At 42.3% G+C, this 27,915-nt stretch overlaps 1 protein-coding gene across 11 annotated transcripts in view; it reads left to right on the forward strand.

Annotated features, from left to right (window-relative positions):
• Sipa1l1 (signal induced proliferation associated 1 like 1) overlaps window positions 1-27,915 on the forward strand; it is a 315,687-nt gene that overhangs the window by 186,057 nt on the left and 101,715 nt on the right. For 10 of the 11 annotated variants that reach the window (XM_029558705.1, XM_008823218.3, XM_029558713.1 and 7 more), the window contains one exon: window positions 12,914-14,714. In XM_029558705.1, coding sequence (XP_029414565.1) covers window positions 13,217-14,714 — 1,498 coding nt within the window. In that variant the 5' untranslated portion in view covers window positions 12,914-13,216. Of the gene's footprint in view, window positions 1-5,190; window positions 5,288-12,913; window positions 14,715-27,915 lie in introns of those variants that run through there. The other variant, XM_029558712.1, reaches the window with a different exon arrangement.

Raw genomic sequence — 27,915 nt, forward strand, 5'->3', positions numbered from 1 at the left:
GTGTCTCCCATAACCTCAGCCAGCCTGGAACTCAATAAGTAGACCAGGCTGGCATTAATCTTACAATAATCCTCCTGCCTCTGCCTCTTGAGTGCTGGAATTAAAGGCATGTACCACCATGCCCTGTGTCAGAAATCATTAATTTTTACGTTTTTACCATATATATATATATATATATATAACTTAATCATATTTAGACTGCTTTCTCTATCTGCATCCATCATAGCCCCCCACCGGATTTTATTTCTGACAGCATGTAAAAAAGACTCAAAGCAGGAAAAACCCAGCATAGAACTGGGGAAATGGGCAAGAAGCCTCAGCCTTACCCTAGGAACTGCCGGCAGCTGATCACTGCTAGGTGAGGGACAGTTGATCTTGATGCTGGGTAGGCTGACCAGGCTCCAGTGGATGACTCACACCAGTAGATATCTGGGGACACAAACATAACTCAGTAGGCCTTAACACATAGAGTACAAGAGTTTTTAAGTTTAAGGGAACACATAAAAATATTTTTATTTGGAGGTTATATATATAATCTATATCTTTGTATATACACATAATTAGTTTAAAAAGAAACCCAAAGGGATGTGCTGTGCATTATAGATATTTTTTGTTGACAGGTTACCAGAATCATTTGTATAGGACTCTTTACTATTTTTGGAGCAATGATCTATATAAAGGATTCAAAAGTGTGAGATCTTTAGGGTTCCATCAGGTACTCCTGTGAGCTCTGGGTTGAGGAGGTCCTCTGCCTCTCCTGAACAGTAGTCCTCCTCTGTGGGCCATCTGCCGCCCCTTTCCCTTTCTTGTTCTGTCAGTACCCAGGTCTCCAGAAGTGAGCTGGTCTGTGTTTGAGATCCTCTTTCTGTTCCTTGTGCATCTAGCCCACAGACAGTGTCTAGAAGACTACACACACTGTCCCAAGTGGCTGAGGTTAGAATTGGAGTGTCCTAAGGGAGTTACATAATGGGCTGGGGCTGGAGCTTTAAGTAGGTGGAGTACTTACGTGGATGCACAAAGCTCTGGGTTTGATCCCCAGCACTGCAGAAAGCCAGGTGTGGTAGTGCACACCTGTAATTCCAGGCCTGGAGGTAAAGGCAGGAGGATCAAGTTCAAAATCATCCTCAGCTATGTAGCCAGATCAGGGCTGTCCTGGGACATAATAAGACCCTGTCATAAAAACATTTTAATAAAAACAACTCAAAAATGAAGATAGCAAAGATGTGGCTTTTGTATGGGAGAAAACTTCTTTGGCCATCATAGATTTGATAGTAGTTTGTTTGGATCTTTGTTGCATTAACACTCCACCTTTTGCTTTTTCCTCTTAGTGTCCTTTACTGTTTTTTTTTTTTTTTTTTCTTTAAAGGAGTTTTCGTAGCTGAATCTATTATGCATTAGTTTTCTCTCAGGTGTTTCCCTGACAGTGTTGGCCAGTTTAAACCAGGCCACTTAGTACTCTTTAAAAAAAAAAAAAAGGGATTTCTTGTTCTTGTGCCTGATGATGAGCAGCCAGGAGGGGAGAAGATCAAGCTGCCATTGTTTTTTATTTACTACCTTTGGGGAAACTTGTAAAGAGGGAGGGATGGAATTAAAATCCATACAATATTATGGAGATGTGGGCATGTCTTCCCCAACACAGACGTGTGAAGTAGCCATAATCACATTTTGTATGATAATATACATTTTGCTAAGTCATTACTACCCCTACCTCATTTCATCTGAGGTGCTATGACTTTTATTTCTCACACTTAGATTTCAAGTTTGGGTGTTTTGAGAAAAAGATCTCTGCCCTCAAGAACCAAACATTTAATCAAGGAGAGAATGCCCAAGCATGTAGAGTTAGCACAGAAGTTCAATAGAGGAGAGGCGCTCTGCTGCAGGGAGCATGGCCTAGGGATCAGCCAGTATTGACCCTGTTTCCTGAGCTGCAGGGTCTTCCTAGGGAACCCGCATGTGTCTCCATCAGAGACTGAGGTCATTCGAGGTGCTGAGTACCTGATTGTATGGCAGTGTATTACTGGAAAAGTGTGTTCTAGAAAGGCAGCATGATATGCCAGGCCCAGAAAGATCTGGAAAATTAGGACCTCTGGCTTCATATGTGGACTCTACCCTGATTTTCTAACCTTTGGTGGATTTCTAGTTGCTAGCTCTGTGGTTCCTCATGTGGAAGGAAAATGATGGTTTCTGTCAAGGTTGTCTTCACAGTGATGGAATGTTGCCTTCTCAGTTCTGGTCCAGTCACCCACTAGTACTTGGTAAAATGTTACCACAACCCATTTCATTTTTGTCAGATAAGAAGGAAGCAACATGCAGGGAACGTCTCCTTAGCCTTGCAATCCAGGCCCACGTTAGAGAGTAATCTACAGGCTCTTCAGGAGCCTCAGAAGAGTCCCGAACTGAATGACCACTGGCACATTTTTAAAGTTAATTACTGCTGTTTTTTTTTTTTTTTTTCCCTCCTACTGGATGGGATGCATTTCCAGAAGTCACAGGGGTTTGCGTTTGGGATAGACTTCAGAAGTGACTTAGGCTATAAGGGAGGCCTTTTGTCTTTTAGAAGACATTTGCAAAGTCTTTTTCTGTGACAGCTCTGTAGCTGCCAGCCCATGAGCCTACTGCACAGAGAACACTTTGTGTCACCCACAGTCTATTTGCCTTGTGATGTTGGACACAGCCATTCCCTGTCTGAAATGTTTCTCTGTTCATTAAGTCCTAGACCCTGACCTCACAGGATGATTGTGAGGAGCCAGGGCTGAGTGTATGTCCATGAATGAGGCAGATGACACAGGCCTACCATCCTTGGGTAGAGCTTGTGTATAGGAATCCAGGAGCCGTGGCACACACAGTGAATGTCTGCAGTCTGTGTTTAAGGAAATACTAAGCCAGTGTGGAGTCACCTAATGTTTTAGGTTTTTCTTTTAGATTCTTCATGGTGATATTTTAAAATCCACTGAGTGCACTAAAGGTTCTGTTACTATTAATCATGATTGGTGGTGATTTGGATTTTAGAGTTGTATGTAGAAGGAGCTGTTCGTATTGATGTGCCTTTTGCTCTTTATGCTAAATTTAATGTACTTTCTCAAGTGAGCCTTCATAAATTCTCTTTGGAACATAAATATTCAAAGGAAAAGAAATCATCATGCCCTTTGAAACGTGTCTTTGAAACGTCTTTGAAACGTGTTTCTGTGCTCTCTGGCTTCCTACATGCCTCTTTTCTCCTAGCCACATAGATGACAGCGAGGGTGGAAATGTGCCTTTCTATGCACAAGAGCAGCTAGCTCATGCAGCCTGGGTAGGTGGCCTGCAGAAGCCTCCTGACAAGTTCATTGAGTGTAAACCAGTGGCTCTTTTCATGCCTTGTCTAAAGGAAGTTAGTTCCTCCAGGTCTGGCCATCTCTTCCCCTCTGACCCCAGGGAGGAAAGTGGGCCTTGCCCTGCTCTCCCTCTCTGCTTTTACCTGCCCTGTCAGTGCCTGGTAGCTCTTAGTACTGCTCCCCAGAAAGCTGCTCTGTGAGTCCAGAGAATGACACCATTCAGCTGAAATTTCTATACAAGGAAAATAGAGATAAGGACCAAAGGCACTTACCAGCCTCACCTGATTTCCCTAGGTCACTAACACTTAGGGAACCAAGTAGAGCTACTGGTTGTAAAGGGACTGTGTCAACATGAAATATAATGAAACATCTATAAGTAAGGAAAGATGGGCAGTCGTGAATCATCGACACATGAATCGTGGACACACAGTATGTTAAAAACACTATAGATGCTGCTAGTCTTAACCAATTAGAATCTTATCAACCCTCTTAGATTTCATTTTAGTTAGAAGGTTCAGCAGAAGGATGTCTCAATGGAAGTACTTAATCTGTTAAATTTTGACTTCTTTGATGATTTGAATGACAGGTTTAACATGGAGTCATGTTTGATAATTACTTGAAAACATATTCCTCATACCACACTCCCATCATACTTTATGTTTTAGCATCAAAAAATTTTTTTTCTCTAAAGTTTATTTTCTGATTCTGATAATACGTTCATTTTAGCTGATTGAAAATGTAGACAGTTTTTTTTTTTTTTAAAAGCCTCTTGACACACCTGGGTTGAGGGAGCCTCAATTGAGGAATTGCCTCTATTGGACTGGCCTGTGGCCATGTCTGTGGGGCATCTTCTTGATTGTTGAGTGATGTGGGAGGGCCTAGCCCACTGTGGAAAGTGCCACCCCTGGGAAGGTTGTTCTGTTTTGTATAAGCAAGCAGGCTGAGCACAGGCTAAAGAAGGAAGCCAATAAGCAGCATTCCTTCATGGCCTGTGCTTCAGGTCCTGCCTCCAGGGTCCTGCCCTGAGTTCCTACCTTGGGCTCCCTCATGAACTGTGACCCGGGAGATGTAAACCAAATAAATTCTTTTTTCCCCAAATTCGTATTGGTCAGAGAGTTGTTACAGCAGTGGAGAAACAAACTAGAACACTCTGCTATGGTTTCTTTTTTAGGAGATTCTATGTCATGCTTAACTCCTGGTTTAATTTAAATTTCTTTGCTCAGTTAAGTAAACACACATTTTTAAAATGAAGAATGAATCCAAGTTGAGCTCAGCCAGGCCTTGACATTCCTTCCTCAAATCAAAGAACAGTTTCTGAAAAATTCAGTAGCAATCTGAGTTTCTCCCTCCCAATATAGGAGATGCACCACCCCATCGCCCCCCCGAACCCCCGGAAGAAAACACCCCTCAGACAACTTCCTCTTGGATAAGAGAGCAAGCTGAGCAGGGGCCAGGGGAGCAAGCCAGTGAGCAGCATTCCTCCATGGCCTGTGCTCCAGCTCCTGCCTCCAGGTTCCTGCCCTGAGTTCCTACCTTGGGCTCCCTGATGAACTGTGACCTGGGAGATGTAAGACAAATAAACCCTTTCCTCTGCAAGTTGATATTGGTCAGAGTATTTTGTCACAGCAATGAAGAACAAACTAAGACAGCCTCACATTGCAATCTAACAATCTAAAGACAAACATTGCAAATCCTTTGGAGAACTGGCTTTGCCTCTGTGTGTGTGTGTGTGTACAGATCTTGTTTAAACCATAGCTAAGTATATAAGGTATCTACTGTTCTTTTCATCCTGCATGCTTCTGATACATGGGCCTGCTTACGCTTCATTATGTTCAACAGTATAGACAATATAAAAATGCTCTTTTTTTTTTTTTTTTAAAAGAAAATGAGTCCAGGGTTAAATTAATTAAGAAATCTCTTAGAAGCCGGGCATGGTGGTACCCACCTTAAATCCCATCACTTTGGAGACAGAGGTAGGTGAATATTTGTGAGATCAAGGCCAGCTGGGTCTACATAGTGAGTAGCCAGCTGGGGCTGCTGGGTAACCCTGTCTTTAAAAGGCCAAAATAAATAAAACAACAACAATAAAACTCTTAGAGCTGGACATAGGGACACAATACCTGTAATCTTAGCACTTGGGAGGCAGAGTCAGGAGGATCAGGAGTTGAAGTTCAGCCTTATCCATATAGTGATTTTGAGACCAGCCTGGGCTACATGAGACCATCTCAAAAAAGAAGGAAAGAAAAGAAAATCTTAGTTTAAGTAAAGTTGTGATGGTGATTTTTTTTTTTTAAAGTCTGTAGGTTTCATGAAGGATTTACTATATTGCCGTGTATTATAACGTACTAGAGAGGTCACAGTGCACCCTGCCTTCCTCCATTTTGCCCCCCCCCCCGCCCCCATTGCGGTGTCTGCCGGTCACTCCCACTGCCTTGGCATTTCTCATGTCTTCCCGTCCCCAGATTGTATTTGGCGGTAAGTTAATACCAGATCATTTCTGACCATTGCCTGTTTGGTTTGTAGTATTGGGAGCTTTTAAAGTATCTTTTAAGTGAATATTAAAATACAAATCTTAACACTCACTTACTCTACTGGTCTGGTCTCCTGAAAACCTGATGTCCTAAGGGAGTTGGTTAGCTTTGGGTTCTTTTCTTTAGAGTTTCTCCAAATAATTCTGATTCATGTTTACCTTTCTGCTTCCTTCTTTTTACTTTGCCTTTTTACTCGAAGCTCCTCAGACCTAGCTTTCTGGTCATTAGTTGCTTATTCTATGAGTTTGTGTGTGATGAACGGTAGAGAGAGACATTCCTGAGCCTTGTGCACACCGTCACTTGCCTAGCTGCTGATTGTTCTATGGCTCATTAATAACCCTCTGTATCTTGCTCTGCACGTCTTTGCTGTGTCACCGCCCCTCTGCCATCGAGCTCTCAGCTGAACTTGCATGTTTGTTACTTCACCCTCAGCTATGCAAAGTACATTCAAGTTTTCATGAGCATCTGACATGTAACTTTCATTGAACTTTGTGAGCCAAGAAACCTAGTGGGTTCGAAGTCAGTGTGTTTCTCCCTCTGGCCAAACAGAAACATTTTCAATTGCTTTCTTACTTCAAAGTTGAAAGCTAATTTCATCCTGTGTATGTTTTGTGTCCTTAACCCCTTATTTGCTTTGTCAGTCTCACCATGAGGTTTTTGGATCTTTTTGTCTCCCTCACACTGTCTTTTTCTGATAGTGAATACCTAAAGAGCAGGAAATAGAATTGTCAATGGAAGGGAAAGAAGGGTGGAAATTCCACTGTAAAGAGTTAGGAGCTGATTCATTCATATGTCTTAAATTATCTGTGACATTGAAATGTATTGGTTTGCGTTTCAGGCTTCCTTGAAAGAGAAGTTCCAACTGTCTAAGGTGGTATTTTTTTGGAATGTTAGTGTAGAAAACCAAAAGTTGTGGTGAAGAAGAGAGTTTTGTTGGCCTTTTGAGATGAGGGTGAGGTTCTTTATATGTTACCCAGGCCAGCCTGGTACCCACCCTCCTGTCTCAGCCTCCCAACTGATGAGATTACATGTGTTTCCTAAAACACCTGGCTCTAAGTGCTTTACCTTATTGCATGATTCTAGCTAATCTAATATTCAAGCACTCTGAACTTGTATTTCTGTTCCAAAAGAAATCTAAGTCTATGTATACAATCTCAAGAAAAATTTGCATGGAAGTTTTAATAAATGCATGTCTCTGGTTTCAGCTGAGGCATTTGAAGAGTTGTTCGTCAACAAAGTTCTTCTTGTTCTGAAATATTGGAAACTGGTTCTTTCTTAAGGCTCGGTCAGTTAGGAAACTCACAACATCCTGTTTTGGAGTATGAAAATAGGAGTGTTTGATAAAGTCTGCACCTTTTTGGCGAGCCCGCCATCTTGCATTGCGATCAGAGGAGGGGAGCTGTAGTGCCCCCTTGCGCATATCTTCTTGTGGAACCTGTAACTCTTCTTTATGCCCTGGGTGCAGAGAAAGTTCTCGTCTTCTTTTCCTTCAGTCCCTTGATTATTTGTTGTCCTCACTTCTTTACCACTTACTTCTTGAAAAAAAAATTTGATTTTTTTTTTTTGTGTGTGTACTTTATCTAGTTTAGGAGGAAAGGGGCATGACAGAAATTTAGAGCAACAACACAAGAGATGTTAGTTAAATCTGTAGGTCTGGCAATCTGTTACATTGCTGGAGTATTAGTCACCATGCAGACACCTCCCTCACCCCCAGCAATTTCATTTTTAATGTCTTCGTTCAGTTGCACAAGCAACTGTGATCCAGCCAAGTCAGTGCCTGCCTTCCATAGTAATATTTTTATTCCATTGCACCTGTGCCTGCTGCCTCACCCTAAGGCCAGCGCTCAGCTTAATGTTGCCCTTTGCAGCCTCTTCCAACAGTATGGAAAGTGGTAAGAAAAGTAAGTCAAGGGTACCACTCGGGTTTGATTGCTTTTAAATGATAGTCAATAGGGGGGTGGGGAGATGCCATTCAATGTACAATACTGTTCAAATTGTGAAGACAGAAATTCAGATTCCCAGAACCCATGGAAATGCTGGGTGAGCATGGTAGCAGCCTGCCTGTAATTGCAGCCCTGAGAAAGCAGAACAAGCTGGTTAGCTAGTCATGTAGGGGAACTCAAATTCTGGGGTCAATTGAGAGACCCTGCCTCAAAGAAAAATGTTCAGAACGCTCAAGGAAGACTCTGAATGTCAACCACCTGCACACATACGTGCGCCCACTCATATGTGAACATGCATACATAACATGCACACCACATGCAAAAATGATACTGAATAGTGATCCTAAAAGAAAAAATCAAGAACACATAGTTATCGCTGAGGTCAAGGGGAAGAGAACATCAGGGAAGGGAAGGATTCAAAGTGCAAATGCCTCACAAATGGACAAAAAAACTATTTTAAACTTTGAAGTGATCCCTAGATATTCCACTTTTAGCACTAGCTGGGAATTGATGTTCTGTTTTTGTTTATTTGGTTGTTTTGTTTTGTTTTTCAGACAGATTCTCCCTATAGCCCCAGCTGGCCTGGAACTTGCTATGTAGACCAGGCTGGCCTCGAGCTCACAGAGATATACCTGCTTTGGCCTTCTGAGTGCTGGGATTAAAGGAGTGTACCAACATGCCTGGTTTTTTTTTTTGGCGGGGGGGACTTGATATTCTGAATGACTGATTTTACAATGATTCAATTTAATCCCTCCAGGAGACAGTTTGTATCATGAAAGAATGCAAGGAAAGTTTAGAAAGGACACTTGGCCTGTGCATATCTTGCACCTGTATCATACTTCATCTTTTTACCATCTGCCTTTCCCCACTACACCTGAACTTTGCTTGAGGGAAGGTGATTTCCTCAAGTATTCCTAGCACCAGTATGTGGTCCATGTGTGGATATGTGGTCTAGAGAAGTGGAGTATCTCTTCTGGAAGAATGAAGTTGAGCAGCAGAGGATGGTGGGTCAGGTTGTATACTTATGAGTGATGAAAAAACTATGAACTAATAGAGTTGAACTCTTTGAGCTGACTGTTGTCCCTCTGTGGGTGTAGTAGTCTAAATCGATTCACCATGGAATTACATAGTGTAGAAAACTATAAAATTAAACATGAGGGCTGGAAAGATGGCTCAGCAGTTAAGAACACTGTTCGTGCAGAAGACCTGGGTTCAAATCCCAGCACCCACATGGCACCTAACATAACTCCAGTTCTAGGGGATCCGACAGCCTCTTCTGTAGGCATTGCACGACATGGGTGCACTTACCTACATGCAGGCAATACATGCATACACATAAAAATAAATAAAATATTTTAAACAACTAAACATTTAATTAGGAAATTGTTTATATAGCCTGCTCTTTCAACAGATAAATGTGATATGCTGTGATATAATATTCTGTTGAATTCTCCTCATTTTTACCATATTCAGTGATGTTTGGGCAGGTTTGTTGATAATTGTTAGTAATTGTCAGCATGCTTGCTATTTCAGTCAACTCCTGAGGACTAGGTTGTGAGGTGTTGCTGATCTATCATGGAGAGGCATCCTCATTTTCAGCTGGTGCTTTAATAAGTGCAAAGCATGTTTATTTCTGTAATTGCTCATCAGTGGCTTAAATTTATATTGTACCTCAAAGGTAGGTGATGTTGAAAAGAAATCAGGCTGGGCATGGTGGAGCATGCCCTTTAATCCTAGCACTCAAGAGGCAGGCTGGCAGGCAGAGCTCTGTGAGATCAAGGCCAGCCTGGTCTATATAGTGAGTTCCAAGTGGACTGGGGCTAGGGAGGCCCTGTCAAAAAAACAAACAAACAAAAAGAATAGCAAATGTTTTAGGGGGCTGTAGAGATGACTCAGCAGTTAAGAGCACTGGCTCCTCTGGCAGAGGATCCAGATTTGGTTTCCAGCATCCACATGGCAGCTAACAAGTGCTGGTAACTCTGGTTCCGGGGGATCTGATGCCTTCTTCCGACCCCCAGAGGCACTGCATGACATGGGTGTTACATATATGCAACAATATACTCCTACACATAAAATAAAAAAAATATAAATTTCTTTAATATTTAAAAAGAGAAAAATCAGAAAAGGGGAAAGGGACAGGGAGGGAGAGAGTGAGAGACGAGAGACAGAAATCTTTGCCACTGGAACAAATCCATTATATAACTTAGTTGTCTGTGTCTGACCTCTGCAACTTTTCCATGTTACCAAATTGTGCCCCCATGTGTTCATCTGTATTTTGAAATAGGAACATTTGTTAAGACTAAATTGCTAAGAAATTTTTATATCTAAAATAAAGTTTTAAAAGCTTACTGAAAAAAAGAAAGTGAGGGGACTGGAGAGATGGCTCAGCAATGAAGAGCACTGGATGCTCTTGCAGAGGACCCAGATTCGGTTCCCAGCATCTACATGGTGGCTAACAACCATCCATAACTCCAGTTCCAGGGGATCCGATGCTCTCTTCTGACCTCTGAGGACATTACACAACTTGGGTGCACTTACAAACATGCAGTCAGTAGATTCATACACATGAAAATAATAAGTACAATATTTAAAGAATATATTTAAAACGAAAGAAAGTGAGATGACTTAGAAAGAAACTCCCTGTGGTGAAGGTTTGGCATTTCCAGGGCAGCTTTATTTATTTGCTTCAGTTCAGCTTTTAGTTTTTTCCTACAGTGGATATGGCTTCATCTAGCTGTAAAAAGTCAGTTTTGTAGGAAGGATTGGGGGCATACACTTGTAACCTAATGAGTCAGGAGGCTGAGACAAGGAAGATCCTTGGCAGTTCAAGGCCAGCCTAGGCTACAGAGTGAGACTCTTCCCCAGAGAAGCAGGTAGAGGCATCCGGTTCTGTGGTAAATCATATTCTAAGGAAAGTGAAATGTGGCAAGAATGATTTTTAAAAAGTATTTGTTTTCTTTGAGAATTTCATGTAATATATTTTGTTCATATTTGAACTCTCCCATCTCCCCTTAGATCTTCCCTGCCCCCACTTTGAATCCTCTATTAAAATTTTGTGTTCCCCAACACCCCTGGAAGGTGGTCAACCTATTAAGGCTCACAGCCTTAGAACTGCCTCTCTCCTCACAGCTGCAAGTTGCACAGTTGTTTAGCTGGGGTGGGGCTTTGTGCCTACGTCCCCTGTCCATGCAGGGATTATGTCTGGCATAAGCTTGCACAGGAACTGCGCACAACCACTGGGGTTCATGTGCTCCAGTGCCCTGTTGTGTCCAGAAAACACTGTTTTTATCATGGCATAGCAGGCATTTTAGGGACTGATTGTTGTAGAAATGGAAGATGGTTTATTGGGTTTTTGTAAGGCTGCAAGAAAAGCTGAATGAAAACACCTGAGTTTTTATAAGACTTAGAATTCTTCTTTATACTAGTATATTACCTTTTTGAAAGCTATTTTATTGAAATCAGCTCTTGTTTTGTTTTGAGAGGGCCAGGTGCCTGCATCTGGTCAGCTGATTGGTTGTCCTTCCTTTTTGAAGCAGCAACTTCTTGAACCCTAGCTGTGGCCACCCATGCTGGCCCTGGCTGCTGCCATAAGCAACAGTTAGCACATTGTTTCACTTAAAGGCTTGCAGTTGAAAGAACAGCATGCAAAGTTCTGGAATGTAAGGGGAAATCACAGTCTGACTGTAGAAGTATCTAGAAAGCTTGAAAGCCAAGTTTAATTAGAGAGCAGTGCAAAATCATTATCCTTTTCACAAAACCTGGAAGAGGAGTGCAGATGAAAACAATGGGCATTTATCTGACAGGCTGACTGGACCTTGCCTGCAGTAGCCCCGCAGTCTGCAGGCAGTGAGCATTTTTTGAAACACCCCTAAATGTTCAAGCTTTAAATAGCAACGAATCTCCTAAACCAATGCTGAGTGCTGCAGGAGGAATGAGAGCCTGCTGCCTTGGAGGCAGGAAGCTGACTAGCGAGATGCTTAATTATCTTGGAAGTAAGTGCTTGTTACCATTGAGTGCAGCATGCGGTGATCGGTCCTCCTCGGTGTCAGAGCGTGATTTGTAGACAATGCCGCCCTGTCAGCTCAGTGCTGGTTCAGCAGCATCTTTCCAAACATGTATCTGGCAAGATTTTAAAGGCCACCTCTTGTGTAATTTTTGGAGTCTTGGAAGAGGATCCTCTGCCTCTCTTCTCAGGATGTACGCAACCATGCAGGATTCTGCACTCAGACTCGGTGCCTGCTGTCTCCTGCCTGACGTGCTCATGAGGAAGTTCGTCTTCCTGCCCATCACCTGGAAGGATACTAGCAGTTCTCTGTAATCTGGTGGGGGACATGGAGAGGGCTGCCCAGAGCAACATTTTGTTTCTGCCTTCGTCATAAATTAGCGCTGATGGGGTGGAGGAGGTTGCACTGCTTACAAAAATACAGGCATTCTGTGAATTAGCAAAAAGACTTCCAGCTCTGAGAGTAGATGAAAGTCAGGAGAGCTTGGGAGAAGGTGGTGAGTGCTGGGTTCATTCTGCAGTGTTCTTCATTTGGGTAAGTAATAAAGTCAAGGAAAATGCAGAAGACAGCTACTGTGTAATGGCTTCGGGAAAGCCTGCTTACTTTGTCTGTGCTGTATGTGTTTGCTCTTGCCAACTCCGGTAAGCCTTGGTAAGGAAACAGTACTGATTTGAAATAGGAAAGGAATTAAAAAGTGAGTGTTGCAGCATAATCAATAAAATCATGTTCAGTTTTTACTGGTCTTAAAACCCTGCCTTGCATTGCTCTAATTATCTGGTTGGTTTTGTCTCAAGCTTCTGGTCAGCACAGTGGCTCACATTATTAGAGGTTATGGAAGCAAAATTCTGTGCTTGCGGTTGGAAGACTGAAGCTCCAGAACCAGCTGGTTCCCCTCTGGGTTTTCTGAAACAATTCAGCTAAACTGAAGTGTTAATAGCCCCTTTTTCAGGGTTTTATTAACTGGTTTTACCTTTTCTCTTTCATACCTGCTTTATTAAAAATGTGGATTGTAGAACAGTGCCCCCACATACAGTGTTGAGTCCCTTTTAATGATTCTGGCAGTTGTGTATTAATTTTACATGTGTTTGTCAAGTGCTAATTCAGATTGTCCCCTCTTTCAGAGGAAGCATGGGATTATGGCAATCACAGAATCCCAGTGAGACAAGTTCTGTTCCGTTTTCTCTGAAAGAAAGCCGTCTGTTAAAGTGAAGCCAAGGAACTGTTGTGGATTACAATGCTTGGAAGATCTGGATTTTCAGTAATCTGAAAATAAGGTATCATTTAACCTTTCAAATGAAAAAGCTGAAGACCTTACCACGACTGCTGTATTTTGTGGAAGCCATTCTCTGAAACAGAAGTGCATGTTTAAAATACAGATATGGTGATCCTTTCTGCAGGGATTTAAGTCTAATTTCTTTCACACCATGACCAGCTTGAAGCGGTCACAGACAGAAAGGCCTGTCGCCACTGACAGAGCCTCTGTTGTCAGCACAGATGGCACCCCCAAAGTCCACACTGATGATTTCTACATGCGTCGTTTCCGGTCCCAAAATGGCAGCTTAGGATCATCAGTCATGGCTCCGGTAGGGCCCCCTCGAAGTGAAGGTCCTCACCATATAACCTCAACCCCTGGAGTCCCCAAGATGGGGGTTAGGGCAAGAATTGCAGATTGGCCTCCAAGAAAGGAAAACATAAAAGAATCTAGCCGCTCAAGCCAGGAAATAGAAACCTCAAGTTGCCTTGAGAGCCTGTCCTCCAAAAGCAGTCCTGTGAGTCAGGGGAGTTCTGTTAGCCTCAATTCCAATGACTCAGCCATGCTGAAGAGCATACAGAACACACTGAAGAGCAAGACCCGACCGGCGGAGAACATGGACTCCAGATTCCTCATGCCTGAAGCCTATCCCAGCTCCCCCAGGAAAGCCCTTCGCAGAATACGGCAGCGGAGCAACAGCGACATCACCATAAGTGAGCTTGATGTGGATAGTTTTGATGAATGTATCTCCCCCACCTACAAGACGGGGCCATCACTGCACAGGGAATATGGTAGCACGTCTTCAATCGACAAGCAGGGAACATCCGGAGAGAGCTTCTTCGATTTGTTAAAGGGCTACAAAGATGACAAATCTGATCGAGGTCCAACTCCAACCAAGCTCAGTGACTTCCTCATCACTGGTGGGGGCAAGGGGTCCGGTTTTTCCTTGGATGTGATTGATGGACCCATCTCACAGAGAGAGAACCTCAGGCTTTTCAAGGAAAGGGAAAAACCACTCAAGCGGCGTTCCAAGTCTGAAACTGGAGACTCATCCATTTTTCGTAAATTACGCAATGCCAAAGGTGAAGAACTTGGGAAGTCTTCAGACCTTGAAGACAACCGCTCAGAAGACTCTTCGAGGCCCTGGACGTGTCCAAAGTGCTTTGCCCACTACGATGTCCAGAGCATATTATTTGACTTGAACGAGGCAATTATGAACAGGCACAACGTTATAAAGAGGAGAAACACTACCACGGGAGCATCAGCGGCTGCTGTGGCTTCCTTGGTCTCCGGACCTTTGTCTCACTCAGCTAGCTTCAGCTCCCCCATGGGCAGCACGGAGGACCTGAATTCCAAAGGAAGCCTTGGCATGGACCAGGGAGACGACAAAAGCAATGAACTCGTCCTGAGCTGTCCTTATTTTCGGAATGAGATTGGTGGAGAGGGTGAGAGGAAAATCAGCCTGTCAAAGTCAAATTCTGGCTCCTTTAGTGGGTGTGAAAGTGCCTCCTTTGAGTCCACCCTCAGCTCGCATTGCACAAATGCGGGAGTGGCGGTGCTCGAAGTGCCCAAGGAAAACTTGGTTTTGCATCTCGACAGAGTGAAAAGATACATCGTGGAACACGTGGATCTTGGTGCATACTATTACAGGAAGTTCTTCTACCAGAAGGGTGAGTAAACCACATTTATTTCTAAAATGTTTATCTTGCTCTACTCTGAAAGATGGCAGAACACTGTGTAGTAAATGTTCTAGCAGTATGGTAGGAGACTGGTGTCAATTTCTTGTCTTTCTTGGTGGTAAAATATTTAAATATCTTTTTGTTATAATTAGTTTCTTTGTGGTTTTTTGTAGTTATTTTCCCCTTTTGGGTATTGAAATGTCTTGTGAATTAAATAGCAGATATTTTTGTTTTTTATAATTTCAAACCTGTTTGAGTGAGTGAAATAGTCTGTTGTGTTGATTTGATGTGTCATCTTTAGGGACAAATATGTAAAAAAAATTTTTAAATACTTTAAATATAATATTTTTAGGATGGCAAAACCACTTTATTGCTGTGGTCCATTTTTTTTGTTTTTGTTTTGGCCTTTCTCTTTGAATCTTCACCGCTTCCATCAGCCAGTGAAGTTACACTAGATTGTTATCCATTTCATAGGAACTTTGCTGATAATGAGCTACATTTTTTGACCAAAATCTCAAAGCTAGGGTGTCTCAGAGGCAAGAATTGAGTCTTCATTTTGAGTAGAAAAGGCACTAAAGAGAGGCGCACCCTAAACGTGTAGGCACCTTGCTTCCTCTCTATTCTTTTCTTGGAGGGGATGGGCTGAAAAAAGAGTGAGTGAGTGAGTGAGTGAGTGAGCGTGCGTGCGTGCGTGTGTGTGTGTGTGTGTGTGTGTGTGTGTGTGTGTGTGTAGCTGAGATTTTACAGTCTTATCCCACAGTTTTAAGAAAAGCATTATGATTTATTGAAAAAAAATAGGTAATTGAACTCTTAACTTTCTAAGTGTTTCTCTCTTAATAGCATTACCATTGAGGGCTGAGTCTGTCATCCAGGTACCTGAACAGGAAATGCATTGATTATTACCAAGGGAGAACATCCACTGTGGACAGCAATCTGCAGCCAGGTGGAGAGGCCCGTGCTGGGGGCTTCTTGCCCCTAAACTACCCCAGTAATGTTTGGGTTGTCTGCTGCCGTCGTAGTGCTTTAAATGTTGCCTAGATTTGTTTTTCTGAGTGAAGTTTAATCTCAGATCCAGAACTTATTCTAGCTTTATGACCTGGTTCGCTTTAGAATCCTAACGTTTTTAAGGCTATTTTAGGCTAGGCCCCATTGAAGGAGGTTTCTTGGCAAAAGGACTCTTGTCTCATTACTCAGTGTCCATGTGTCTTCTCAGGCCTAAGCGTGTACGCCACAGGTTCTGGAAGCAGTACAGTGCAACAGGTTGTTTTTTTAGGGTTGAATGTTAATTGACCTTACTTAACCACTTCAGAGTATATGCATATATCAGAACATCATGTTTACACTGTAAATATATGCAGTTGTCAACTGTGCATTAGTATGAAAATAAAATTCAAAAAGAATTCTTTACCCTGACCAGAAATGGGGCCACCTGAAGAATCTGGGATAATTTTTCTCTTTTTTTAAAATATTTAAGCTGGGCATGGTGGCACACGCCTTTAATCCCAGCACTTGGGAGGCAGAGGCAGGTGGATCTCTGTGAGTTCGAGGCCAGCCTGGTCTACATAGGGAGTTCCAGGTCTGCTGGGGCTTATAGGGAGACCCTGTCCCAAAAAGACCAAAAAAAAAAATTTATCATTTTTATTTTTTGTGTATGAGTGTATTGCTTGCATGTAGGTAGGTGCACCCATGTCCTGCAATGCCCATGGAGGTCAGAAGACAGCTTTGGATTCCTCTGGAACTGGAGTTATGGACAGCTGTTAGCTACCTTGTGGGTGCTGGGAATCAAACCTGGGTCCTCTGCAAGAGCAGTCAGTGCTCTTAACCACTGAACCAGCTCTCTAGCCCCCAGAATCTAGAGTATTGTTAATAACCTAAGCAATACAAGTCTCAAGACTTGTGTTAGTCTTGAGAGATAATGTCTTAAAGTATTAAGATGGTAATCGTGAAAATCCTACTAGCTAGCCTTCATTTGATCAGTTTCATTTTTAAAGTATGTTTCCGCAATACATTTTTCTGGAGTTCAGATTTTAGAAATAGTCTTCCTGTCATTGTCTGTTAGGGTAGAGGGTTTCCCAAACGCGCTTTGCATTTGGGGGCAGATGGTTCTTTGTAAGGGTGGTGGAGGCCTTTCTGTGTGTGCATTCTACGACATTAGCACCCCTGGCCTCTCTGTCCTAGATGCCAGTAGGGCCCCTCCCCATCCCCCAGTGGCCACAGCCTGAAATACATCCAACACTGCTAAATGTTTCTTTGGGGGTAAATTTGCCCCTAGTCTTAGCTTGCCTCACAACCCTCTGAGCCCGTCTGAGGTGTTCAGATCTCTTGAGGAGCCATCTTTCTCTACCTGCCCCTGACACTGACTTTGAGTTTGACATTCAAACAAGCATGTTTTATCTTATTTGTGCAGTAGTATTTTTTTCTTACTAGGCAGTATGCAAATACTAATCATGAACATTTTTGAGCCCTTTATGATCCAAGCCTTTGAAATGAAATTTTTTTTTTTTCCATTTCAAACTCTTGATGCCCATGAGGGAGGTACTGTGTTGATCTGTTTTCCAGATGAGAACACTAGGGCTGACTTCACAGGCTCTCATGGAGCAGCAGATGTTGGAGCCAGGATTCCTTCTTTGTTCTCTGGGCATAGCCCTGTTCTTGATCACTGTTCCTCATTTCTATGTAAGATGAAAGGAAAGGGAACTTTTTTTTTGTCTTTTGAGACAGGGTCTTCCTGTAGCCCCATCTGGCGTAGTACTCACTGTGTAGACCAGACTGGCCTGGAACTCAGAGATCCGCCTGTCTCTGCGTCCCAAGTGCTGGGATTAAAGGTGTGTGCCACCATGCCTGGCGAGAACCCAATTTTAAATATATCTGTATTTCAAAAGTGTGGAGTCCAAACTTGAATCCCTAGCAACCTCCTCGTTTGTTCATAGTCCCATGAACTCAAAAGTCACGAATCTAGAAAATACTAATTTGGAACATTGGAAATACTGTTACCTAACGTAAGTGGAACTGCTTAGTTGAAAATACTGGTTAAAACAGGGAATTGTCAAAGTATACATACCTGAAATATTTTACTTTCCTTAAAACAAAAATGCATTTGCTTTTGTAAGTCCAAGTGCTTTTCTGTGATAGTAATTGAACTGTTTTGAATTCTACTTTGTATTAATCGTGTACACTACAAGAGTAAAACTATAGAACGAGTGAAGTCCTTTCCACACCATCTTTCACAAATTCCCTCATTTTTTTGTAGCTGTCATGCCCACATCTAACCCACAGCTTTCTTGTTGGTGACTTGCTTTCAGTAAGTCTTTCTAAAGCCATCAATTTAGTTTTCATAGAAACTATATTTATCTTTTGTCCTCATATTTAGTCAGCTTTCATAATTGAAATAAATCAGCTGGCTTCAGGAGGTCTGGGAAGATACAGTGGACTCTGCTGCCAGCCTGAAGTCTAGCTGGTGGGGGCAGAAAGCCTGTGTGACACTAGAGGTAGCCAGCCTGGGCCAGTGGCCCTTGTCAGCCTGGTGTGGGAAACAATGAGCAGCAGTTCATCTAGGAACAGTCCAAGAAAAGTCTCAGTGCCTGCTTTCCTAGCTCTCTTTAGGCCACACAGCTCAGAATTTTCTAGACATTCGTCACATTTTTCATAATTACTGCAAATGGGGACTCTAAATAATAATATATGAAGCAGAAATTAAGTTCCTTGAAAGTATAGCTGTATATTTAAAAATTAATGATATCTATAGTATAATGGCATAAAATATAATTGATAATAATTGTATCTTAACAGTTTTAACAGATAGCTTTGACTCAGTGAGATTTGTGCTAATTCTTTCCCCCAATTCTTTTGTTAGCAGAGAACAGTGCTGTCAAGAGGAATTTACCCCAAGCACCAGGGCCTAGCACCAAGTTGTAGCACCTCTAATATGGCTGTTACCTTACCTTTTTCAGCTCTAGTTTCAATTCTGCTGTTGAATGTGTTCCTGACTTCACTGTGGCTAAATCTGCAGGGATAATTATTACTGTCACTTTTTACGTTACTAAATAAAGTACAGTCTTCAGTTAGGATCGTGTGTAAAATTTAATCATGTTCAACTGATGAAACTATTACCACTTTATTATTATATTGCTTTTATAAACAGTCTTTTGTAGCCAGGCATGGTAGTGCACACCTGTAACCTTCACACTTGCAAGGCAGAGGCAGGTGAATCTCTCTGAGTTCTAGGTCAGCCAGGACTACATACTGAGACCCTGTTTCAAAGAAAATAAAACAAAACAAAACCCATTATTATTTTTTAGATTTAGACTTTAGAGGATATTTGTCTCCAACATAAAAGCCACTTGTACCAGACAAATGCTGGGCCAGTAGAGGAACCCCACTAGCCCCTTGGCTTTCACCTGTTAAAATAAGGGGCACACTTTTGATGCTTTTCCTTACAGTCCTTTCTCTTGACATTTTTCACCCAGGATGAAATGGCAGTAACAATATAGTCGACATCTACTTAATGCCTCCTCACTTCGTGTCCTATAAGGACACTGACATAGATGGACCTGTCATTGTGACCGAAGTCCAAGTGGTGGTACTATATAGGCTGGGCAGAAGGGTAGATTTAATTTGCTTATCCTTCTTTGAAAACGTTCGCATTTTATATTTAGTTTTTCTGTGGTTATTAAAGTGCCAGGGAGATTTGAGAGTAGCAAATATTGAGTTATAAAAGAGTGAACTTACTTTGCTGCCCTTAGCTAGCAGAGCTTGTTAGGAGAGGACTCTACCAGTGGCTGCAGGTGGTTTCAGCTTTTCACCCAGTGTGCCATTGAGGCACACATATTCTAGAGTACCTTTAGTGGAAGGTACAGGTGTGCATGGTTGTTTGGAGGTGCCATTTATTGAGCCATTGATCAGTTATCAAGGGTCTTGTGCCGGGAGTTGTTATTAATGGTACTGTGATAAGGCATTTTTCCCTGTTGCTCAGTGGGCAGGAGAAACTGCTATTGTGGCTCATCTGAAAACAGTTTCCCACTCCTAAAATGATGGGAAATTGTAACGCTTCCGGTGACTTTAAGCAGGTGATTTCATTGTTCTTCCTGTCCTTCTCCCATGCCACACATGTGCACACAGGCAGTTGAGTATGCTTGAACCTGTGATGGTGGTCACAGTGAGGGGGTAAGTTGGATTTTAGATGCTACTGTAAAGTCCAACAGCCCGGTTTTCTTTCTTTTCCTCTTGAAATATTCCATCTTTAGCAGTCTCTCTTTAAAATATGGCATTATGTGTTATTTATACTAAGCGACGACTTAGGTTTTCTGATATAGTATCAATTTTACTATTGAGTTGTTTTCAAGTTCTAGACTATTAAACGGACATCATTAAATCACAGAAAAAAAGCTGAAGGAAAAAGAAAAGTGATCTAAATTGAGAACCAGAGAGCCACACCACTTTACAACCTGTGGCTAAGCCCCATAATAAGAGATAGCCAAAAGCAACCACTGAGGAATCATTTTGACTGCAATACACATTATTCTCCTGGATCATAAAGAAAGTTCCCCTCTCCGCCCAAGAATTCTTCTCTGTATACATACGTGCTTTATGGATGAGGCAGGTCACCCACTTATCTAGTACCCTTCATAATTAATTGTCCGTGCCGTGGCTGCAGTGGTGCTCTGCCAGGTCACCTTCATGCATGTTAACAACTGGCAGATGGATGGGTTCTTGGTGTGGACTTAGACTCTCTGTTGTTTCTAGTACAGAAGCAAACAAACTTCTCAGATGCTGTGGAGGCCAGGCGTGCCAGCATGTCTGTGGTCAAAGTCTTGACAACAGGGAGCTGACCTGGGTGTTCTCCCTACAGCCTGTGGCAGGGGTTAAGTAAGGCAAGAGCCATGCATCTTATTTTGAAACCCAGTTACTAAGAGGTTAAGTCCCTAGTTCAGCATTTAAAATCTTAAGAAGTCTTATTTCTATTTAGGTAGGAAGAAGCACCTCAGAGAGGCTAAACTTCATGGAGGAGGCTGAGCCTTGCTTCAAGAAAGAACCTGAGGGAAACCTCATAGAGACGTGTGTTTCTAAAGTCTGTGCTTCTGTTGTTTATTCTTTGCTTCATTAAAAAAATTCCTTCTGTAAACATAGGAACACTGGCCTTGAGAAAAGTACTATGGGATGCCTTTAGTGTTCAGAATTCTTTGAGGAAGCTTATTCTGTGTTTACTTTTTAGAGGCAGATAGTTTTATCTTCAAGTCGTGAGCTCTAGGTCTGCTCTCCTGAGTGTGTTGTGCTCCGTACTCTTGAATTCAGTGACTGATTTTTACCATATACTATAATTTTTCCTTTTTATTAAGAATACATACTCTGTCTAGTTCATTTGAAAGCATTTCTGTAATAACATATTTCCTCACAGAGATTTGGACTGCTAAATGTGTCCTTGAAACACTTCAGGAAAATGTTTTGCTGTCATCTGTTATTTGAGATGGTATTTTACTGTGCTGCCCAAGCTAGTCTTGAACTCTTGGGCCCAAGTGATTCTTCTGCCTCAGCCCTCCGAGGAACCAAGAATACAGACAGATACACCATTCCCAGCTCACTGCTATCCTTATATCTGCTTGAGGCTTCCAGGCCATTGAAGAATAAGGTTTTACATGTTTGCTTCTTTGGAAACAGACATCCTCTCCTCTCTTAGCTATGATCTCCAAGCCTCTCATCATTATTTAGCCTCCCTCTTATCCACAGGGCATTTAGGCTCCCACAGTGCCTAAGCCAGTATAGTTCAGAGGTCATGTGGTGCTGAAAACGCATGTATGTCTCCTCCATATGCTTTAAGATCAAGATAGACCATCAGAAGGTCCCACCAGTTAAACCCTGGAGTTTATTCAAGGCCATTTTTTTTTTTCCTATCCAGCCATATAAAAATGCAGTTTTATTGTTTGGCAATAAAACTAGTGGAAAATATGGCTCATTTCCCATGTAGAAAGTTTCATGTGAGAAATTTAGTTTAGCATTTGGTACTAGAAATTGCTTTCTGACAGCTTACTATATACCTGTCTTTCTGACAATAGGCCCATTTTGTGTGTGCTGTGCTTAGTGTATCTACAATATTATCTCCAGACCTAGAATCAAAGTTAATACTCAGTTATTTAACTTTCATTATAAAACATTTGCTTCCTGTTTTATTTTCCTGTTCTTTATTGGTGTGATTTTTTTTTTATATGTCCACTCTTACCAGTGGTGCAAAAAAAAAAATCTTTCCACAAAAGATGCACGAATTACATTTATTGTCCATATAAAATACCTCTATTCCCAGACCTTCCTCTCAATTCTTGCCTCATTTCTCAGCAGCTGTTCCCTGTCTTCACTTCGGTGGCCGTGCCTTGTCATCTCTAAGGCTTATGCGGAACTTTCAGGCTTACCATTTTTGGCTTCACCGTTGCTCTGCCTCTGTAAATACCACTGATGAGCCATCATGTGTTGAAGATGGAGGAGTCTCTGCTTTCCTCATGGTTCTAAGCCTCCAGCCATTTGGGAAGGCGTCTGGCTCTACCCATGCTCTCAGCTGGAGTCTGCTCTTGTCGCTCCGTTCCCAATTCTACACATAGCTCTGCTCCGTGTTGTCTTTCGCCCTGATTGTAACAGTAGATGTTCATTCTGTCTACTTATGCATCATCTTCCCTACTCAGAATCCAGCCTCTGACAGATAGTTTTCATTTAATCAGTCGGGTCACCTGATAAGCAGAAGTTGAGAACAGTACAGAGAGGCTGGGGCTGGCCTGGTGATGACACCTGGGAAGCATAGAAAGAAAGCAGCTCATTGAGAGAAACCCTTCAGCCCATCAAGGGAAAGGAGACAAAATGAGGCCAGGAGACCTCCAGACAGGATGTGTATTAACAGACATTTCAGCCAGTGCCGTGGAGAAAGATAAGCATCAGAAAAGTCCCTTGCTGGGGAGTGAATGCCAAGACCCGTTACTTCCCAGTGTGCCCTGCCGTGTCAGTTGCCAGACAAGTGTGCGGTGCACAGGAAGAGTGCAGCTCCCAAACAGCCCCAGTCCTAAGGTGCTGCAGCCAGACACTTGGCTAATCGACTCTCTTGTGGCTGTACCAGCAGCACGTTCTTGCTGAAAGGGAGGGAGATCAGTGTTACGTCTCTGTGGCCGCCACATATAGAGGAGCATGGCAGAAGGCAGTACCCTGCATGGGCTGGGCACTGTTAAACAAACAATCCACCCTTGTAGAGCTTGCATTCTACCCAGGGAAAGGGCCGGTGGGGAAACAGACAGAAGCGTAGATAAGCTTGTTATAAAAAAGGAGTATGGCAGCGCTTTCTCAGTCAAGCCCTCCACACGGCTGTGTTAGGGGAGGCTACACTGGGAAGAGCCCCCCATACTAGGAAATAAAGTTCATTATCAAAGTTTCTGTTGACAAGACTACCCCAAATATTTTTGCATTGGTTCTAAATGTAGAAATAACTGCATATTCATATGTTCACTTAGTCATTCACATAACGTTTAGTAACTCTTATGTGCCAGATGTAGTGCCTACAGGAATCTCTTTGCTTCCTTTGCCTGGAATTTCATTTTGATAGATAATGGAATACCTGGATTTGCATTATTTATTGAGCTATTTGGTTAGATTCTGGGGGGAAGGGTGTGAATGCACATGTGTGAGTGAGTGCTGGTGCCTGTGTGTGCTTGTGCAAAGATCAGAGGACATCGTGTTTCCTGCTTCATCACTTTCTGTCTTCCCTAAGAGAAGGTCTCTCACTGAACCTGGGCTTGGGGTGGCTACACTGACTGGTAGGCCAGCAAGCCCCAGTGATCCTCCTGCCTCTGCCTCCACAGTGCTGGGATTATAGACATGTGCTCTACCTGGGTGCTGGCGACCCAACTTAGGTCCTTGTGCTTGTGCAGTAAGCACTCTTACCCACTGAACCGTGTCTCCAGCCCTCTTGTCTTCATTTAAAAAAAAATTAAGTTTTTAAAAATTGTCCCCTATTTCTCAATTATACATGCTGAACAAGGAGTTGGCATGCAGCTCTGTGTGATTTTGAGCAGTTTTATTTTTATTCTCCAAGAATTAATTTTTGTTTTCTGTTATTTTTCCTGAGGCTCTTCCATATTATATTCTTTATTGTAGTATTGTGTTATTGATACTAATTTTAGAACTTTTCAAAAAGGCTTTTCCCTTGAATGACCTGTATCTCTTAAATTTTATAATCTGCTTTCCTTAACTGCTTTTTTCTTTTGTGGTTTTCCCTGAGGTCTTGATTCCATTTGTGATTAAAGGTCTATGCGGGTGAGTGAGGCGGGTTCTTCCCCTAATACAGAAGGGCTGAGTGCTAGCACTGGTGCTCTGACTTCTTTCAGGATGTGCCACTGGAGTCAAGGACAGTGAGCAGGGTAGGGATAGAGCCCTCACCATGTAAAGTTGGGGAGGTTTTGTCGCACCCTCACCCCAGCCTCCTCAGAGCTGTTTGCTTCCCTACCCCAGTGGGCACTGTGGAAAGCTCTGATCTTCCTTCCTGTCCTGCCCATTAAGGAACCCTGCCTGTCTGTCCTCCAAGCCTTGCAGCCCCTTCTCAAAGGCTCAGACCCTCACCCACAGCTGATTCAGTCACCATGGCACCTTGTTTCTGCAGGATACATTGGGGCTTATATTCAGTCACTCAGAGCAATCTGAGTACCTGGGGAGGGGGGCAGGATCATGAGATAGGAGGCTCAGGAATTGTTATGTAAATAAAGAAATGTTTGATGGCTAATGTGTAGTGTAAGCTTTACTGAGCTGAGGAACTGGGATGTCATAGGAAGAGGGGACGCAAGAGAGTCCCCTGTGTGTGTGAACTTATATTATTCTGTGGACACCCAGTTTCTTCTCTCTTCAGGAAATGAGACCACAAACAACTCTGTGGTGGTTTTGTGGGAATGAACCAACCACCAGTTGATCTCCATAGGCACAGGCGCCCTCTCTGAATCTGATTTTCACAATTGTGAACTTGTGTGGACACATTGGAGGTGTCTTAAGAATTCTAGCAGACTCGATGCTTTGACTCATTATACTTTTTGCTTTTTAACATTTGTTATAGATTGTAATTTTTGAAACATAATTGCTGGACATTTGCCACAGGCTGATCACAGTGAAACACTCATGATTCTGTCACTAATTTTCCCTTTATTTAAATAGGATTTTCTTTATATTTTTACTTTAGCCATTTTAATGTAGTTTATTAAGGTCACCATAACAGCATAATAAAAATTTCTCTTTCTTGGCAAGTTAGAAGTCCGTTAGGGGCTGCTTAAGCAAATGCTCTTTTGTTTTGATTGATTGATAGATTGTGACTTCACAGAGACTTCAGATTGCTAAGCCAGCACTCTAAATTCTGAAGTGTTTCTCCAGCCCTTGAAAATACTATTTTTAAGCTACAAGATTCTATGTAGCTCTCCTTCTATCCCTCCCTCTCTCTCTCCTGCCTTTCTTCCTTCCTACTTTCTTTCCCTCCCTCCCCGCCCCTCCCTCCCTCCCTCGCCTTTTCCAAATGGAGTTTCATTATATAACCCAGGTTGGCCTCCAACTGATGACCCTCCATCTCCTGTTCCCAGATGGCTGGGATTACAGGTATGTACCACCCATGTCCAGCACTTCATTTTTAAGTTACCCATGGAAAGATGATCTGGAACCCCAGAATCGTGAGCACTTTGTAAGTGTGTGCAATTACTCTTGTGCAACAGTTAGTGCTTGGGACAGAATCTTGGCTTGTGGCCAGTCCTGTGCAGATGTCCCCACCCATTCTTTGACCTTTTGATTTTGATGCCAAGTCTTAGGCTGTTTAGTTCTCATGAAACCTCTGCTCTTAAAATTAGGGTGAACCCTTTGGGATGAGACACTTGTCTGGAGAAAACAGCTGGCTTTTCTTACCTTCACTTCTGCCAACGTGGTTTTCATTCTAGAAGCAGAATGTCTCTTACTTTCTTTTCTATTATTGTTGTTTATTTAATTCTCCCAACTTTAAGTTTTATCTTTCCTAGCATAATTAATATTCATAAGAAGCTATAATAATTTTCACAAAAATATATGAACAGATTGAGCCCAATAAGCAGTTTCATAGAAACCTGTGCTCTGCTGAATAGTCTTCCTACATTCACTGAGATTTTCTGGTGAATGAAAATATTAATGGTCAGAGTTTATATTATTGCCTGTAATGACAGTGACATAACTAGCACCTACCAAGTCTGCTGTTTTAACAAAGCAGCGGTGTCAAATACTAACGATGATGAAGTGGTTTTAATTCAAACTTGGTCTCCTGATACATAATAAAGCTCAGATCTTTTCCTTATTTCTTATATTTTTAGTACTCCCCACCCCCAAGTGACTTAATACCTTTTCTAGAGAAAATGGGAGGTTTTTTTCCTTCCCTATAGCCAGTTGGGGTAAATCTAAGATTAGCATATGAGTATTTTTGTGACTTTAACATTTGCCACATTGATCCCTGCAATGACGGGTGCTGTCCACTGCCTCGTTGACTGTGTCCCAGCTCTGCCAAAGGCCTCTTTGTACTGTTTGGTTCTTTAATTTCAGAAAAGGTGTTTCTAATTGAGTTAGGCAGATGATAGAAACTATTTTATTCAGTTTCTTCTTGTGTTTACAGTGTTTCCCTATTGAAAATTTAAGTTGACGATTATATATAACTAAGCATAAATGATGAGTTTATAAATTATTGAATAAAAATTAAAGTGCACTTAGTTGCATTCAGTCTAGATTATACTGGTATCCCTAGGGAACTGTAAACTAAAATATTAATACATGGTCAGCAGATATGAAAAATCAGTAAGAGCAATCCAGGTTGAAACGTGTAACTCTTGTGGCCCTATTTTCCTTTTCTTCTTTACAATCAAAACATCAAGCTTAGGCTTATTTTTCCCCCTGTGTACATGTATGTATGAGCACAACATGTAGGCAGATGATGTGACCTGATTACCTGGAGACTTTTTTTTTCCTTGGTCTTTTTGAAACAGGGTCTCCCTGATGCCCCAGCTGGCCTGGAACTCACTGTGCAGACCAGGCTGACCTGGAACTCACAGAGATCTGCCTGCCTCTGCCTCCCAAATGCTGTGACTACAGGTGTGTGCCACCACACCCGGCTTACCTGAAGTTTTTAAAATTTTTTCCTCCCTTTAAAAATATAGAATTTCTATTATTATTGTGAATATATCAGCCATAAATATAGTATCTATATGGAATGTCCTAGTAATGTTAGAAGTGTTTAGTGCTCTGTGTACCATCCCTACAAGAACTGAAAATTCCCTAAGAAGATTTGAGGGCCTAGGAAGTAGTTAAGGCACCTGCCACTGAGGATTGGAGTTTGGATCCCCAGAAACTGTGTAAAAAGCCAGGTGGGCTACCCACCTGAAATCCCAGCTCACAGAACAGGGAATACCTGGAGCAAGCTGACTAGCTCTGGGTTTAGCAAAAGACCCTGCCTCAGTGCATAAGGTGGTGAGCGATCTTAGAAGATACCTAGAGTCCACCTCAGGCTTGTGCATGCATGCATATATAGGTACATGCAAACACCTACATGTACACACACTACACATTATTAGTATGCCAACTTCCCCTCCCCCACCCCTGCCAAAAAACAAAAACAATACGAAACACCCTTCAGGCTAAATGTATGTTGAAGTGCCCTTTATGAGCAGTGGCAATTGGGAAGGAATCAGCCTGTGTGAAAAAGCACTAATATGTCTTCCTGTCCACACAGAAGACCTTTGCCATGTAGCATACCAGGGAGTGAGGCAGACACGTGATCTGACTAGGTAAATAGTGTATTCCCTTTTACTATCAAGTTTTATTTAACTATTTGCTATTCATAAACTTTAGGAATTTCTGAGAACACAGTGTAGTTATGACTTCTAAGAAAATGAGCTTTGGTATCTTTGGGCACTGCCATATGGTATCTGTGACTTACCTCTGAAATCACACCAGGTAAGAAGGGAATACCTGAGGCAGGTGGATCTCTGTGAGTTCAAGGCCAGTCTGGTCTACATAGCAAGTTCCAGGCCAGTTGGGGCTACAGGGAGACCCTGTCTCAAAAAGGGAATACCTGTATTTCATGGTTGATGTGAATGGAATATTGGGCAAAGTTCTTCTTGTTGCATTGTGTCCTTCTAATACAGTCAGTGCAGTATTGGTTTTTTTTTTTTTTTTTTTTTTT

Source organism: Nannospalax galili, unplaced genomic scaffold (genome assembly GCF_000622305.1).
Source record: "Nannospalax galili isolate Female #2095 unplaced genomic scaffold, S.galili_v1.0 scaffold1129, whole genome shotgun sequence".
Lineage (NCBI taxonomy): Eukaryota > Metazoa > Chordata > Mammalia > Rodentia > Spalacidae > Nannospalax > Nannospalax galili.